General features: G+C 46.2%; 1 protein-coding gene across 4 annotated transcripts in view; it reads right to left on the bottom strand.

Annotated features, from left to right (window-relative positions):
- The window catches only part of LOC109882189 (legumain), a 49,908-nt gene that overhangs the window by 7,457 nt on the left and 24,925 nt on the right, over nt 1-17,526 (bottom strand). For 3 of the 4 annotated variants that reach the window (XM_031829333.1, XM_031829334.1, XM_031829332.1), the window contains exons 7-12: nt 17,208-17,270; nt 15,150-15,216; nt 11,813-11,919; nt 11,277-11,360; nt 2,284-2,472; nt 846-1,016 (exon numbers count right to left, since the gene is read on the bottom strand). In XM_031829333.1, coding sequence (XP_031685193.1) covers nt 846-1,016; nt 2,284-2,472; nt 11,277-11,360; nt 11,813-11,919; nt 15,150-15,216; nt 17,208-17,270 — 681 coding nt within the window. The remainder of the gene's footprint in view (nt 1-845; nt 1,017-2,283; nt 2,473-11,276; nt 11,361-11,812; nt 11,920-15,149; nt 15,217-17,207; nt 17,271-17,526) is intronic. The other variant, XM_020474277.2, reaches the window with a different exon arrangement.

Genomic DNA, 17,526 nt, shown 5'->3' with positions numbered 1-17,526 from the left:
AAGTCCTTGGGGCTGGGTCAGAGCTGGGGAGACCTGGGGGCTGGGTCAGAGCTGGGGAGACCTGGGGAGGCCTGGGTCAGAGCTGGGTCAGAGCTGGGGAGACCTGGGGGCTGGGTCAGAGCTGGGGAGACCTGGGAGCTGGATCAGAGCTAGGGAGACCTTGGGGCTGGGTCAGAGCAGGGGAGACCTTGGGGCTGGGCCAGAGCTGGGGATGCCTGGGTCAGAGCTGGGGAGGCCTGGGTCAGAGCTGGGGAGGCCTGGGTCAGAGCTGGGGAGGCCTGGGTCAGAGCTGGGGAGGCCTGGGTGAGAGCTGGGGAGGCCTGGGTCAGAGCTGGGGAGACCTGGGGGCTGGGTCAAAGCTGGGGAGGCCTGGGTCAGAGCTGGGGAGACCTGGGGGCTGGGTTAGAGCTGGGGAGACCTTGGGGCTGGGTCAGAGCTGGGGAGACCTGGGGGCTGGGGAGACCTGGGGGCTGGGTCAGAGCTGGGGAGACCTGGGTCTGAGCTGGGGAGGCCTGGGTCAGAGCTGGGGAGGACTGGGTCAGAGCTGGGGAGACCTTGGGGCTGGGTCAGAGCTGGGGAGACCTTGGGGCTGGGTCAGAGCTGGGGAGACCTTGGGCTGGGTCAGAGCTGGGGAGACCTGGGGGCTGGGTCAGACCTTGGGGCTGGATCAGAGCTGGGGGCTGGGTCAGAGCTGGGGTGACCTGGGGGCTGGGTCAGAGCTGGGGAGGCCTGGGTCAGAGCTGGGGAAGCCTGGGTCAGAGCTGGGTCAGAGCTGGGTCAGAGCTGGGGAGGCCTGGGTCAGAGCTGGGTCAGAGCTGGGGTACCCTGGGCCGGGCTATACGTACCTCAGGGAAAAACCAGCTAAAGCAATGTTTCTTGTAGTGACTGACAGCATCCTTGTAGCACTGTTGCTGCAATCGATCCATCTTCACACTCAGAATCTTCGGATTCTCGCGGTTATCGCCCGTCACACACTGCACCACCTTTTGCATCTTCTGTTTCAGCTGCTCAATCCCCTAGTGGACACACAGGACACAGACAATCAGAACAGTTCTCCAAGGTCCCCACTTCTATTAAATAACAAAAGCATCTTATGATAAAGCCTGGGTCATGTTCATTAGGCACGAAACGGAAAACGATCCAAAATAGAGCGAAATGGGGAGGTACCATGCGACTTCATTGAGAAACACTTTGGTTTCCATTACAGTGTGCCCAAATGCATACAACCCAGGTTCGTCAGGAAATAATAACGAAAAAGTGTAAAGTAAACACTATTTCCTGTCCATTACGCCTCTCAGAGATGGAACGCAACACCCTGCTACAACTCAACTCCCCGTGGAGTGAAACAGGTATGGGACTGTAGGTGTGAGTAAGGATGACAAAGGCAGAGAGAGTGGTACCGTTTACAAGGAATTTATTCCGTCACGCGGTAATATGGGGAAAAGGGGCTGGACGGAACCAAAGCAAAGGAAGTAAATGTCCAAGCCCCCCCTCCTATCTTACCTGCTTACCCACTACTTACCTAACCTAACCTCACCTATCTAACCTGCCTACCCACTACTTACCTAACCTACCTTACCTGCCTACCCACTACTTCCCTAACCTACCCTCACCTATCTAACCTGCCTACCCACAACTTATCTAACCTACCCTCACCTATCTAACCTGCCTACCCACAACTTATCTAACCTACCCTCACCTATCTAACCTGCCTACCCACTACTTACCTAACCTACCTACCCACTACTTACCTAACCTACCCTCACCTATCTAACCTGCCTACCCACTACTTACCTAACCTACCTTACCTGCCTACCCACTACTTACCTAACCTACCCTCACCTATCTAACCTGCCTACCCACTACTTACCTAACTAGCACCACCTGGTGCACTAACCAAAATACAGGGGGTGGTCCTCCCAGGTCTTACCTAGTGTCCCTAGACAGTAAATACTACAGGTTATTTATGCCCGCAGGCCTCTTGCCTAAGCACTCCCAAGGTGCCTTCCCCTTTCCCCCTTGGAACAAAAACAGAATAACACAACAATTTCAATTATCAAAACAGTCCTTTGGACATAAACAAACCTCCACACGACCAGCTACAAAAACACTTCACAAAAAAAACTCTGAGAAACAACCAAGGAGTCTGGAATTAAAGACAGATGTTTCTGACAAGAGGGTAGAGGTCAGCTCCAATCATCAATGGGGCCGACCAATCAGCTGATTGGGGGAATTTCACACACACAAAACCACAACACAGAAACTGGGGAACGTAACAATTACCTTGAGGTGTGAGCGGAGCTTGTTGAGATACAAAGCCACAGCCGATGAGTATGTCCTATTGAGGATGGCCATAGGGACGTCAGGGCTGGGGATTAGACCTGGCTCCAATACAGGCTGCAGGGTCATGGGGGGGGCAGGCCGGGCGTTGGCATTACCTTGAAAAGCCTTTACCTTCATATTGGCCAGAGTCTAGGGAAAGATTACACAAACATAGATATAGTTGGTTCAACACCGAGACCCCCAGTTGGTTCAACACCGAGACCCCCAGTTGGTTCAACACCGAGACCCCCAAGTGGTTCAACACCGAGACCCCCAGTTGGTTCAACACCGAGACCCCCAGATGGTTCAACACCGAGACCCCCAGTTGGTTCAACACCGAGACACCCAGTTGGTTCAACACCGAGACCCCCAGTTGGTTCAACACCGAGACACCCAGATGGTTCAACACCGAGACCCCCAGTTGGTTCAACACCGAGACCCCCAGTTGGTTCAACACCGAGACACCCAGATGGTTCAATACCGAGACCCCCAGTTGGTTCAACACCGAGACCCCCAGATGGTTCAATACCGAGACCCCCAGTTGGTTCAACACCGAGACCCCCAAGTGGTTCAACACCGAGACCCCCAGTTGGTTCAACACCGAGACCCCCAGATGGTTCAACACCAAGACCCCCAGTTGGTTCAACACCGAGACACCCAGTTGGTTCAACACCGAGACACCCAGATGGTTCAACACCGAGACACCCAGATGGTTCAACACAGAGACCCCCAGTTGGTTCAACACAGAGACCCCCAGTTGGTTCAACACCGAGCCACCCAGATGGTTCAACAGCGATACACCCAGTTGGTTCAACACCGAGACCCCCAGTTGGTTCAACACCGAGACACCCAGTTGGTTCAACACCGAGACCCCCAGTTGGTTCAACACCGAGACCCCCAGTTGGTTCAACACCGAGACCCCCAGTTGGTTCAACACCGAGCCACCCAGATGGTTCAACAGCGAGACACCCAGTTGGTTCAACACCGAGACCCCCAGTTGGTTCAACACCGAGACCCCCAGTTGGTTCAACACCGAGACACCCAGTTGGTTCAACACCGAGCCACCCAGATGGTTCAACAGCGAGACACCCAGTTGGTTTAACACCGAGACACCCAGTTGGTTCAACACCGAGACCCCCAGTTGGTTCAACACCGAGACCCCCAGTTGGTTCAACACCGAGACCCCCCGTTGGTTCAACACCGAGACCAGTGGCTACCAGACATTCAGGGTCTGTTTTGAGCCCCACATTTTTAGCACAAAAAAAGGGGAGGGGGGGGGGGGGGGGCTTGTCTGTTTTGCATGTTATGTTGGCATTAATACGAGTCACATATCAGTTTGCAAACAATGTAAAAAGATCACAGAGTTAATAAAGCCACTACAAACATGGTCTCTGTTTTGCTTTCTTGAGTAAGGCAGTTCCAAAATGCAGGTGTTTCAGCCTAGCTCAGTGCTTTCTGTGGTAGTGGGGCGAGCCAGCAGAAAATACGTAGCGTTGCGCCGTGATTGGCTCAGTGTTCTGTCACTCATGGAGACACATCACTGCAAAATCTACAGGGAGAGCTCGAAAATTCAAGCCCCTTTGGGTGCTGCCATAGAGTTACATTAGAAGTGCCCATCCGATAAGGCTCAGTGTCATTGGCCACAGATGACTTGACGTCAAATCACGTTATATCTACTGTAGCTTTGATTGGACTGATCAGGTCAACATCTAACTTTCAAAATCTTAGCTAACAGTCATCATCATGAATCATGGGGTGGCAGGGTAGCCTAGTGGTTAGAGTGTAGAGGTGGCAGGGTAGCCTAGTGGTTAGAGTGTAGAGGCGGCAGGGTAGCCTAGTGGTTAGAGTGTAGAGGCGGCAGGGTAGCCTAGTGGTTAGAGTGTAGAGGTGGCAGGGTAGCCTAGTGGTTAGAGTGTAGAGGCGGCAGGGTAGCCTAGTGGTTAGAGCGTTGGACTAGTAACCGGAAGGTTGCAAGTTCAAACCCCCGAGCTGACAAGGTAAAAATCTGTCGTTCTGCCCCTGAACAGGCAGTTAACCCACTGTTCCTAGACCAGTTAACCCACTGTTCCTAGGGCCGTCATTGAAAATAAGAATTTGTTCTTAACTAACTTGTCTCGTTAAATAAAGGAGAAATAAAAAGTCGACAATCTACTGGCTAATCCTTGTCATATGAGAAAGTATATGTAACAGTATAACTTTAGACTGTCCCCTCGCCCATACCCGGGCGCGAACCAGGGACCCTCTGCACACATCAACAACAGTCACCCCTCGAAGCATCATTACCCATCGCTCCACAAAAGCCGCGGCCCTTGCAGAGCAAAGGGGGAACAACTACTTCAAGGTCTCAGAGCGAGTGACGTCACCGATTGTAATGCTATTTAGCACGCACCACTAACTAAACTAGCGGTTTCACATTTACGTATAGATAAAACGTATCGGTGCTCATCGGCAATTTGACAAACATTACACAACAAGTCGGGAAATCGCAAATTCGACAACGAGTGGTTTGGGAATGAATCAGTGGCTAACTGCAAGCTTTACATCAGTGGTGGGCCGTCAGGGCCAGCAAGGCCTTCTCTGCTGGCCTAAACATCATCAGAATATAATTTAACCACGGCACGCCACTGCTTTACATACACCTTAGCCAAATACATTTAAATTCAGTTTCACAATTCCTGACATTTATTCCTAGTAAAAATTAATTGCCTGTCTTAGGTCAGTTAGGATCACCACTTTATTTTAAGAATGTGAAATATCAGAATAATAGTAGAGAGAGTGATTTATTTCAGCTTTTATTTCTTTCATCACATTCCCAGTGGGTCAGAAGTTTACATACACTCAATTAGTATTTGGTAGCATTGCCTTTAAATTGTTGAACTTGGGTCAAACGTTTGGGGTAGCCTTCCACAAGCTTCCCACAATAAGTTGGGTGAATTTTGGCTCATTCCTCCTGACAGAGCTGGTGTAACTGAGTCAGGTTTGTAGGCCTCCTTGCTCGCACACGCTTTCAGTTCTGCCCACAAATTTTCAATAGTATTGAGGCCACTCCAATACCTTGCCTTTGTTGTCCTTAAGCCATTTTGCCACAACTTTGGAAGTATGCTTGGGGTCATTGTCCATTTGGAAGACCCATTTGCGACCAAGCTTTAACTTCCTGACTGATGTTTTGAGATGTTGCTTCAATATATCCACATCATTTTCCTTCCTCATGGTGCCATCTATTTTGTGAAGTGCACCAGTCCCTCCTGCAGCAAAGCACCCACACAACATGATGCTGCCACCCCTGTGCTTCACGGTTGGGATGGTGTTCTTCGGCTTGCAAGCCTCCCCATTTTTCCTCCAAACATAACGATGGTCATTATGGCCAAACAGTTCTATTTTTGTTTCATCAGACCAGAGGACATTTCTCCAAAAAGTACAATCTTTGTCCCCATGTGCAGTTGCAAACCGTAGTCTGGCTTTTTAATGGCAGTTTTGGAGCAGTGGCTTCTTCCTTGCTGAGCGGCCTTTCAGGTTATGTCGATATAGGACTCGTTTTACTGTGGATATAGATACTTGTACCTGTTTCCTCCAGCACCTTCACAAAGTCCTTTGCTGTTGTTCTGGGATTGATTTGCACTTTTCAGACCAAATTACATTAATCTCTAGGAGACCGAACACGTCTCCTTCCTGAGCGGTATGACGGCTGCGTGGTCCCATGGTGTTTATACTTGCATACTATTGTGTTAATAGAATTATATGATTAGAATATTACCCTCTGAGACCATAACTCTGAAACCATATGATAGTATGAAATTGATTAGCATCATTAGACTATTTTAATGCCGTGTGTGATTTAGTCAGTAGAATTATATCTGAGAGTTCGTAGTCAGAATGAATGTTTTGGTGACAATATATCTAGTGTCTTGATAACGGACTGTCTGAGCAAGATTCGGGGCCGACGTTGGCTGGGGCACTGAGAACTTCCCAGAGTCTCGGCAGAGAGCTTCCCAGGGTCTCGGCTGGGTAGCAGGACAGTGTGGGCGTATGATAACTAATGTTTTGTGTGTAAGTACAGTGCCTTGCGAAAGTATTCGGCCCCCTTGAACTTTGCGACCTTTTTCCACATTTCAGGCTTCAAACAAAGATATATAACTGTATTCTTTTTTGTTGTGAAGAATCAACAACAAGTGGGACACAATCATGAAGTGGAACAACATTTATTGGATATTTCAAACTTTTTTAACAAATCAAAAACTGAAAAATTGGGCATGCAAAATTATTCAGCCCCTTTACTTTCAGTGCAGCAAACTCTCTCCAGAAGTTCAGTGAGGATCTCTGAATGATCCAATGTTGACCTAAATGACTAATGATGATAAATACAATCCACCTGTGTGTAATCAAGTCTCCGTATAAATGCACCTGCACTGTGATAGTCTCAGAGGTCCGTTAAAAGCGCAGAGAGCATCATGAAGAACAAGGAACACACCAGGCAGGTCCGAGATACTGTTGTGAAGAAGTTTAAAGCCGGATTTGGATACAAAAAGATTTCCCAAGCTTTAAACATCCCAAGGAGCACTGTGCAAGCGATAATATTGAAATGGAAGGAGTATCAGACCACTGCAAATCTACCAAGACCTGGCCGTCCCTCTAAACTTTCAGCTCATACAAGCAGAAGACTGATCAGAGATGCAGCCAAGAGGCCCATGATCACTCTGGATGAACTGCAGAGATCTATAGCTGAGGTGGGAGACTCTGTCCATAGGACAACAATCAGTCGTATATTGCACAAATCTGGCCTTTATGGAAGAGTGGCAAGAAGAAAGCCATTTCTTAAAGATATCCATAAAAAGTGTCGTTTAAAGTTTGCCACAAGCCACCTGGGAGACACACCAAACATGTGGAAGAAGGTGCTCTGGTCAGATGAAACCAAAATTGAACTTTTTGGCAACAATGCAAAACGTTATGTTTGGCGTAAAAGCAACACAGCTCATCACCCTGAACACAACATCCCCACTGTCAAACATGGTGGTGGCAGCATCATGGTTTGGGCCTGCTTTTCTTCAGCAGGGACAGGGAAGATGGTTCAAATTGATGGGAAGATGGATGGAGCCAAATACAGGACCATTCTGGAAGAACACCTGATGGAGTCTGCAAAAGACCTGAGACTGGGATGGAGATTTGTCTTCCAACAAGACAATGATCCAAAACATAAAGCAAAATCTACAATGGAATGGTTCAAAAATAAACATATCTAGGTGTTAGAATGGCCAAGTCAAAGTCCAGACCTGAATCCAATCAAGAATCTGTGGAAAGAACTGAAAACTGCTGTTCACAAATGCTCTCCATCCAACCTCACTGAGCTCGAGCTGTTTTGCAAGGAGGAATGGGAAAAAATGTCAGTCTCTCGATGTGCAAAACTGATAGAGACATACCCCAAGCGACTTACAGCTTTAATCGCAGCAAAAGGTGGCGCTACAAAGTATTAACTTAAGGGGGCTGAATAATTTTGCACGCCCAATTTTTCAGTTTTTGATTTGTTAAAAAAGTTTGAAATATCCAATAAATGTCGTTCCACTTCATGATTGTGTCCCACTTGTTGTTGATTCTTCACAAAAAAATACAGTTTTATATCTTTATGTTTGAAGCCTGAAATGTGGCAAAAGGTCACAAAGTTCAAGGGGGCCAAATACTTTCGCAAGGCACTGTATGTGTGTCACTATAAAATTAGGTCTTTGTACTGTGCACGCCAGAACGTTCCCGTGAATAAACATGTGACTATTGTGGATTGGGCCTCTGTCAGTTTTCATTCGACCAGGATCTTACAAATTCTGGTGTGCAGACAGAGTAATATAATTACATTGGGTTATGTACCTAGAGAACATAATTCTCTGATCATATTGTAGGAACGTGTCTCCTTCCTGAGCAGTATGACGGCTGTGTGGTCCCATGGTGTTTATACTTGCATACTATTGTTTGTACAGATGAACGTGGTACCTTCAGGCGTTTGGAACTTGCTCCCAAGGATGAACCAGACTTGTGGAGGTCTACAAATTTTTTTTCCGGGGGTCTTGGCTGATTTCTTTTGATTTTCCCATGATGTCAAGCAAAGAGGCACTGAGTTTGAAGGTTGGCCTTGAAATACATCCACACTGGTTATACATCCACAGGTACACACTAAGTCAACTTGGTGTATGTAAACTTCTGATACAGTGAATAAGTTAAATAATCTGTCTGTAAACGATTGTTGGAAAAATTACTTGTGTCACGCACAAAGTAGATGTCCTAACCGACTTGCCAAAACTATAGTTTGTTAACAATTTGTGGAGTGGTTGAAAAACAAGTTAATGACTTCAACCTAAGTGTATGTAAACTTCCGACTTTAACTGTGTATATATATATATATATTTTATCAATTCCTTTCTTAAATTTATGTGTATTTTGAGTATATGTTGTGAAACTGTTAGATGTTACTTGTTAGATATTACTGCACTGTCAGAGCTAGAAACACAAGCATTTAGTTAGATATTACTGGTTAGATATTACTGCACTGTCAGAGCTAGAAACACAAGCATTTAGTTAGATATTACTTGTTAGATATTACTGCACTGTCAGAGCTAGAAACACAAGCATTTAGTTAGATATTACTTGTTAGATATTACTGCACTGTCAGAGCTAGAAACACAAGCATTTAGTTAGATATTACTTGTTAGATATTACTGCACTGTCAGAGCTAGAAACACAAGCATTTAGTTAGATATTACTGGTTAGATATTACTGCACTGTCAGAGCTAGAAACACAAGCATTTAGTTAGATATTACTGGTTAGATATTACTGCACTGTCAGAGCTAGAAACACAAGCGATTAGTTAGATATTACTGGTTAGATATTACTGCCCTGTCAGAGCTAGAAGCACAAGCATTTAGTTAGATATTACTGGTTAGATATTACTGCCCTGTCAGAGCTAGAAGCACAAGCATTTAGTTAGATATTACTGCACTGTCGGAGCTAGAAACACAAGCATTTAGTTAGATATTACTGCACTGTGGAGCTAGAAACACAAGCATTTAGTTAGATATTACTGCACTGTCGGAGCTAGAAACACAAGCGATTAGTTAGATATTACTGGTTAGATATTACTGGTTAGATATTACTGGTTAGATATTACTGGTTAGATATTACTGCCCTGTCAGAGCTAGAAACACAAGCATTTAGTTAGATATTACTGGTTAGATATTACTGCACTGTCAGAGCTAGAAACACAAGCATTTAGTTAGATATTACTGGTTAGATATTACTGCACTGTCAGAGCTAGAAACACAAGCGATTAGTTAGATATTACTGGTTAGATATTACTGCCCTGTCAGAGCTAGAAGCACAAGCATTTAGTTAGATATTACTGGTTAGATATTACTGCCCTGTCAGAGCTAGAAGCACAAGCATTTAGTTAGATATTACTGCACTGTTGGAGCTAGAAACACAAGCATTTAGTTAGATATTACTGCACTGTTGGAGCTAGAAACACAAGCATTTAGTTAGATATTACTGCACTGTCGGAGCTAGAAACACAAGCGATTAGTTAGATATTACTGGTTAGATATTACTGGTTAGATATTACTGGTTAGATATTACTGGTTAGATATTACTGCCCTGTCAGAGCTAGAAACACAAGCATTTAGTTAGATATTACTGCACTGTCGGAGCTAGAAACACAAGCATTTCGCTACACCCACAATAACATCTGACCAATACATTTTATTTGAAAACGAGTTAAACAAATATTTTTGATTCTTCAAATAGCCACCCTTTACCTTTGACAGCTTTGCACACTCTTGGTATTCTCACAACCAGCGTCAGCTGGAATGCTTTTTCAACAGTCTTGAAGGAGTTCCCACATATGCTGAGCACTTGTTGGCTGCTTTTCCTTCACTCTGCGGTCCAACTCATCCCAAACCATCTCAATTGGGTTGAGGTCGGATGATTGTGGAGAACAGGTCATCTGATGCAGCACTCCATCACGCTCATTCTCTGTAAAATAGCCCTCACCCAGCCTGGAGGTGTGTTTTGGGTCATTGTCCTGTTGCAAAAGCCATGATAGTCTCACTAAGCTCAAACCAGATGGCGTATTGCTGCAGAAGGCTGTGCTAGCCATGCTGATTTTAGTGTGCTTTGAATTCTAAATATAACAGACAGTGTCACCATCACACCACCTCCTCCATGCTTCACGGTGGGAACCACACGTGGAGCTCATCCGTTCACCCACACAGCGTCCCACAAAGACAAAGCGGTTGGGACCAAAAATCGCAAATTTTGACTACAGATCAAAAGGACAAATTTACACCGGTCTAATGTCCATTGTTCGTGTTTCTTGGCTGAAGCAAGTCTCTTCTTCTTATTGGTGTCCTTTAGTAGTGGTTTCTTTGCAGTAGTTCGACCACGAAGGCCTGATTCACACAGTCTCCTCTGAGCAGCTGATGTATCAGTTACTTGAACTCTGAAGCATTTATGTGGGCTGCAATCTGAGGCTGGTAACTCTAATGAACTCATCCTCTGCAGCAGAGTTAACTCTGGGTCTTCCTTTCCTGTGGCGGTCCTCATGAGAGCCAGTTTCATCATAGCGCTAGATGCTTTTTGTGACTGCACCTGAAGAAACTTTCAAAGTTAAAATGTTCCGCATTGACTGACCTTCATGTCTTAAAGTAATGATGGACTGTCGTTTCTCTTTGCTAATTTGAGCTGTTCTTGCCATAATATGGACTTGGTCTTTTACCAAATAGAGGTATCTTCTGTATACCACCCCTACCTGGTCACAACTGTATCAAAAAGCATTAAGAAAAAATATTATCCTATTTAACTTTTCTTTTAGATTTAAAGCTAGACAATAGATTTGAAGTTAACAGAATATATTGTGATTCCTTATCGCTAGCCATTTCAATGGGAATTAGGTACTTTTTCTCCTCTCTAAATCCCTCACCTTGTTTCCAAATTGCATGACGTGTCTGGTCTGGCTCTGGACGACCTTGAACTGTCTCATTAGGGTCTCCTTGCTCAGGTCCTCCTGGACAACAAAATCAGGGAGAGGAAGACATTAAATCACATCAGAGTCTTCCATCCAGTTAAATCAAATCAAATGTATTTATATAGCCCTTCTTACATCAGCTGATATCTCAAAGCGCTGTACAGAAACCCAGCCTAAAACCCCAAACAGCAAGCAATGCAGGTGTAGAAGCACGGTGGCTAGGAAAAACTCCCTAGAATGGCCAAAACCTAGGAAGAAACCTAGAGAGGAACCAGGCTCTGAGGGGTGGCCAGTCCTCTTCTGGCTGTGCCGGGTGGAGATGATAACAGAACATATTTTTCAAATGTTCATAAATGACCAGCATGGTCAAATAATAGTAATCACAGTGAACAGTGAACAGTTAACAGTGAACAGTTAACAGTGAACAGTTAACAGTGAACAGTGAACAGTTAACAGTTAACAGTGAACAGTTAACACTGTACCAGACTTACCACATCAGAGTTTTCCATCCAATTAACACTGTACCAGTCCCCCAGGTAGGTCTTCCTCTTCTCGTCATAGTAACAGGCATAGGAGTTGGTTGCTGTGGTGGCATACACTGAAGGAGAGACAGACCGATTTATTAAGACACTGGAAGAGGGAGAGCTTCCAGGACACTGGTTATACACCATCACAAAATATGGTAGAGGCCATGGCTGCGAATACAGAGTTCTCCCTCCGGAAACCTCTCTCAAAGCTAAGGAGCCGGATCACGTTCTGATCAGGAGTAATTTAACGTGGCTACTGCTCACACCCCCCCCCCCCCCCTGGCTTTAGGTTTCTCTCTACTCACCCTCTTACGCACCATGATGATGATGAAGTCTCTCTCTGCCTCATAATTCTGAACAGCTGAAATAAAAACCCTGCAATGATTTGAACGAACAATCCCCCAAAATATTTACTGAAGGCCATACTACCTTCTCTGTCTGTCTGATATTACAGTTGCACAAGCAGGACTGGAGTACAAACAATACACGGTTTGTGCAATGATTTAGGCTAAATCTTTAAAGTTGCTGCCATATCAGAGCCACTAGCCACATATCAGAGCCACTAGTCAGAGTTCCAGAAAAAGAGCCCAACTTTTTAGACAGTTCGAGCTCAACTACTGCTTTAGACTGTCTCCTATTGGTGATGAAATTCTACATAGTTATTCTGCTGCTTTAGACTGTCTCCTATTGGTGATGATAATCTACATAGTTATTCTGCTTTAGACTGTCTCCTATTGGTGACGATAATCTACATAGTTATTCTGCTGCTTTAGACTTTCTCCTATTGGTGATGATAATCTACATAGTTATTCTGCTTTAGACTGTCTCCTATTGGTGACGATAATCTACATAGTTATTCTGCTTTAGACTGTCTCCTATTGGTGATGATAATCTACATAGTTATTCTGCTTTAGACTGTCTCCTATTGGTGATGATAATCTACATAGTTATTCTGCTTTAGACTGTCTCCTATTGGTGATGATAATCTACATAGTTATTCTGTTGCTTTAGACTGTCTCCTATTGGTGATGATAATCTACATAGTTATTCTGCTTTAGACTGTCTCCTATTGGTCATGATAATCTACATAGTTATTCTGCTATATCATAGCAAGAGTTGCTGAAAAAATAACTAGCCAATGTTTGCAATAATGATACAGTCACTATTTTGACTGCCTGTATGTCTTGCTTCTGTTCGGTATGCTTGCCTAAATATACTGTTGTTACAACAGACTACAAAGTTTGTAAAAACACGTTGATCAGGTATTTTGTGTACAACATGATCTCTGCATGTAGCCTAAACAAACAAAAACACTTTAAATCACGCTTGAGGTATGGAATGCATAGTTTGAATAGCCACGACAAGTATGTTATAAGTTATAAATTAAACATCCATAGCGTTCTTGAGTGTTTTCACGCAACGTCGAGCTCGTCATGATTTATTGCTGTACTGTAGACAAAGGAAGACTTTGGCCTGTTGGTAACAATACAACGTTAAAAGAAATATCACCTTTATTTAACCAGGTAGGCTAGTTGAGAACACCTTTATTTAACCAGGTAGGCTAGTTGAGAACAAGTTCTCATTTACAACTGCGACTACGTCTGTCTCCTCCTCACAGCTAGGAGAGCGTAAAAATAGCACCGATACGTCTGTCTGCTCCTCACAGCTAGGAGAGCGTAAAAATAGCACCTTTATAGTTTAAGTCTATTTTGAGTCATAAAAGTTCATTGAAATAACTTAGAAACTGGTGTGTTTGGGGGGTGGAGTCAAAGAGCCGTTAAAGAGCGGTCAACCTCGTCCCCCGTCACGAGGGACGGTCAACCTCGTCCCAGTCACGAGGGACGGTCAACCTCGTCCCAGTCACGAGGGACGGTCAACCTCGTCCCAGTCACGAGGGACGGTCAACCATGTCCAAGTCAACCTCGTCCCAGTCAACAGGACGGTCAACCTCCTCCCAGTCAACAGGACGGTCAACCTCGTCCCCCGTCACGAGGGACGGTCAACCTCGTCCCAGTCACGAGGGACGGTCAACCTCGTCCCAGTCACGAGGGACGGTCAACCTCGTCCCCCGTCACGAGGGACGGTCAACCTCGTCCCAGTCACGAGGGACGGTCAACCTCGTCCCAGTCACGAGGGACGGTCAACCTCGTCCCCCGTCACGGTCAACCTCGTCCCCCGTCACGAGGGACGGTCAACCTCGTCCCAGTCACGAGGGACGGTCAACCTCGTCCCAGTCACGAGGGACGGTCAACCTCGTCCCAGTCACGAGGGACGGTCAACCTCGTCCCCCGTCACGAGGGACGGTCAACCTTGTCCCCCGTCACGAGGGACGGTCAACCTTGTCCAAGTCAACCTCGTCCCAGTCAACAGGACGGTCAACCTCGTCCCAGTCACGAGGGACGGTCAACCTCGTCCCCCGTCACGAGGGACGGTCAACCTCGTCCCCCGTCACGAGGGACGGTCAACCTCGTCCCCCGTCACGAGGGACGGTCAACCTTGTCCAAGTCAACCTCGTCCCAGTCAACAGGACGGTCAACCTCCTCCCAGTCAACAGGACGGTCAACCTCGTCCCCCGTCACGAGGGACGGTCAACGTCGTCCCAGTCACGAGGGACGGTCAACCTCGACCCAGTCAACAGGACGGTCAACCTCGTCCCAGTCACGAGGGACGGTCAATCTCGTCCCCCGTCACGAGGGACGCTCAACCTCGTTCCAGTCAACCTCGTCCCAGTCAACAGGATGGTCAACCTCGTCCCCCGTCACGAGGGACGGTCAACCTCGTCCCCCGTCACGAGGGACGGTCAACCTCGTCCCCCGTCACGAGGGACGGTCAACCTCGTCCCCCGTCACGAGGGACGGTCAACCTCGTCCCCCGTCACGAGGGACGGTCAACCTCGTCCCCCGTCACGAGGGACGGTCAACCTCGTCCCCCGTCACGAGGGACGGTCAACCTCGTCCCCCGTCACGAGGGACGGTCAACCTCGTCCCAGTCACGAGGGACGGTCAACCTCGTCCCAGTCACGAGGGACGGTCAACCTCGTCCCAGTCACGAGGGACGGTCAACCTCGTCCCAGTCACGAGGGACGGTCAACCTCGTCCCAGTCACGAGGGACGGTCAACCTCGTCCCAGTCACGAGGGACGGTCAACCTCGTCCCAGTCACGAGGGACGGTCAACCTCGTCCCAGTCACGAGGGACGGTCAAGTGCATCTTTAAAGATTAAAACAATTTGTGATAGTGTTTTGGGTTCGTTCCTGGAAAGTGATAGAGTCACAGGGGAGGTTCAAGCCCAGCGTAACTCACCATTGATGTCATCAGGCAGCTTGGTCATCATTGATCCTGAATCACAGGCATCAATATAGAACACCATCTGTGTAGGAAGATTAAGAACAAGATGAGTCAGTCGACACTATCTTCTCCTGTACTTTCAATGGAAGTAACGCTATGACAATGTTCGCCAAAATATGTAAATCAACTGGAGAACCGGGAAATATCAATAAACAAGAATCCGATTTTAAAATCAAAAATCAGAAGAAAAAAAATGTTTTAAAAACAGGTAAAATTACACCTAAACATGCTGACTAGACCGGGTACACGAGTGCGTATGTTGATTTTGTCTACCCACACCAGATGCGATCAGGACACGCAAGTTGAAATATCAAAACGAACTCTGAACCAACTATATTAATTTGGGGACAGGTCGAAACGCATGAAAGAGTCAACTCAATTCAGCTAGCTAACTTGCTGTTGCTGGCAAATTTTTCCTGGGATATAAACTTTGGGTTGTTATTTTACCTGAAATGAACAAGGTCCTCTACTTGACAATTCATCCACAGATAAAAAGGTAAACAGAGTTTGTTTCAAGTAATCTCTCCTCCGTCAGGCTTCTTCTTCTTCGTTGGACTTTATATGGCGGTTGGCAATCAACTTTAAGGTGCGTTACCACCACCAACTGGACTGGAGTGTGAACCTCAGTTCATCTTTCAATCACCCACGTGAGTACATGCTCCTAACAACCAATGAGATGGAAGAGGCGGGACTTGCAGTGCGTCAAGCATCACAAATAGAATCAAGTTCTATATTAGCTCTTGGCTACGCAGACACTCGTTGACGTGCGCAAGCAGGTTGGATGAAATGATTGGATAACATGCATGTGTACATTTATTGTATAACGCGAGCAGTGTGGCTAGATATATATGATGTACTGATTTATCTGTTGTTTTATGGGTAATGTAAGTAGTGTCTTAATGTGTTTGGGCCCCAGGAAGAGTAGCTGCTGCCTTGGCAGGAACTAATAGGGATCCATAATAAACCCCAGGAAGAGTAGCTGCTGCCTTGGCAGGAACTAATAGGGATCCATAATAAACCCCAGGAAGAGTAGCTGCTGCCTTGGCAGGAACTAATGGGGATCCATAATAAACCCCAGGAAGAGTAGCTGCTGCCTTAGCAGGAACTAATGGGGATCCATAATAAACCCCAGGAAGAGTAGCTGCTGCCTTGGCAGGAACTAATGGGGATCCATAATAAACCCCAGGAAGAGGAGCTGCTGCCTTGACAGGAACTAATGGGGATCCATAATAAACCCCAGGAAGAGTAGCTGCTGCCTTGGCAGGAACTAATGGGGATCCATAATAAACCCCAGGAAGAGTAGCTGCTGCCTTGGCAGGAACTAATGGGGATCCATAATAAACCCCAGGAAGAGTAGCTGCTGCCTTGGCAGGAACTAATGGGGATCCATAATAAACCCCAGGAAGAGTAGCTGCTGCCTTGGCAGGAACTAATGGAGATCCATAATAAACCCCAGGAAGAGTAGCTGCTGCCTTGGCAGGAACTAATGGAGATCCATAATAAACCCCAGGAAGAGTAGCTGCTGCCTTGGCAGGAACTAATGGGGATCCATAATAAACCCCAGGAAGAGTAGCTGCTGCCTTGGCAGGAACTAATGGAGATCCATAATAAACCCCAGGAAGAGTAGCTGCTGCCTTGGCAGGAACTAATGGAGATCCATAATAAACCCCAGGAAGAGTAGCTGCTGCCTTGGCAGGAACTAATGGAGATCCATAATAAACCCCAGGAAGAGGAGCTGCTGCCTTGGCAGGAACTAATGGGGATCCATAATAAACCCCAGGAAGAGTAGCTGCTGCCTTGGCAGGAACTAATGGAGATCCATAATAAACCCCAGGAAGAGGAGCTGCTGCCTTGGCAGTAACTTTGTGTACTATCAATCAAAATACCTTATGTCTAAGATAAACATTAAATGTCATTTTGGCATATTGTTCCACGAGATTTCATCAACTGCAGCCTGTCACGTGATGATATGTCCTCCACGGCCACAAACAATAACAAGTTAAACTTCCGCACCTTTTTGTATGTCTTGTTCTTATGCATGTAGATAATAACGTCCAGGAGATCGTCAGCATAGAGCTGTAGAAAGAAGAAACACATAACATCAAAGCTACATTTGTGTGTTTTTTTTTACCCCCCCCCAGTACAATAACATTTATTTTAGCTTAAACCCCCCCCCCCCCCCAAAAAAAAAGAGGCACCAGAAACGCATGAGGTCCAAGCCACAAAAGTCAGTGACAAGATCCATTCTGTTTTTTTGCCTTTACCTCCCTTATCTCACCTAATTTCCTCACATTGTATATAGACGTATTTTTCTACTGTATTATTGACTGTA

The sequence above is a fragment of the Oncorhynchus kisutch genome, linkage group LG7 (genome assembly GCF_002021735.2).
Source record: "Oncorhynchus kisutch isolate 150728-3 linkage group LG7, Okis_V2, whole genome shotgun sequence".
NCBI lineage: Eukaryota > Metazoa > Chordata > Actinopteri > Salmoniformes > Salmonidae > Oncorhynchus > Oncorhynchus kisutch.
Note: the sequence above shows the minus strand (reverse complement) of the source record. Positions and strands in the feature narration are given on the sequence as shown.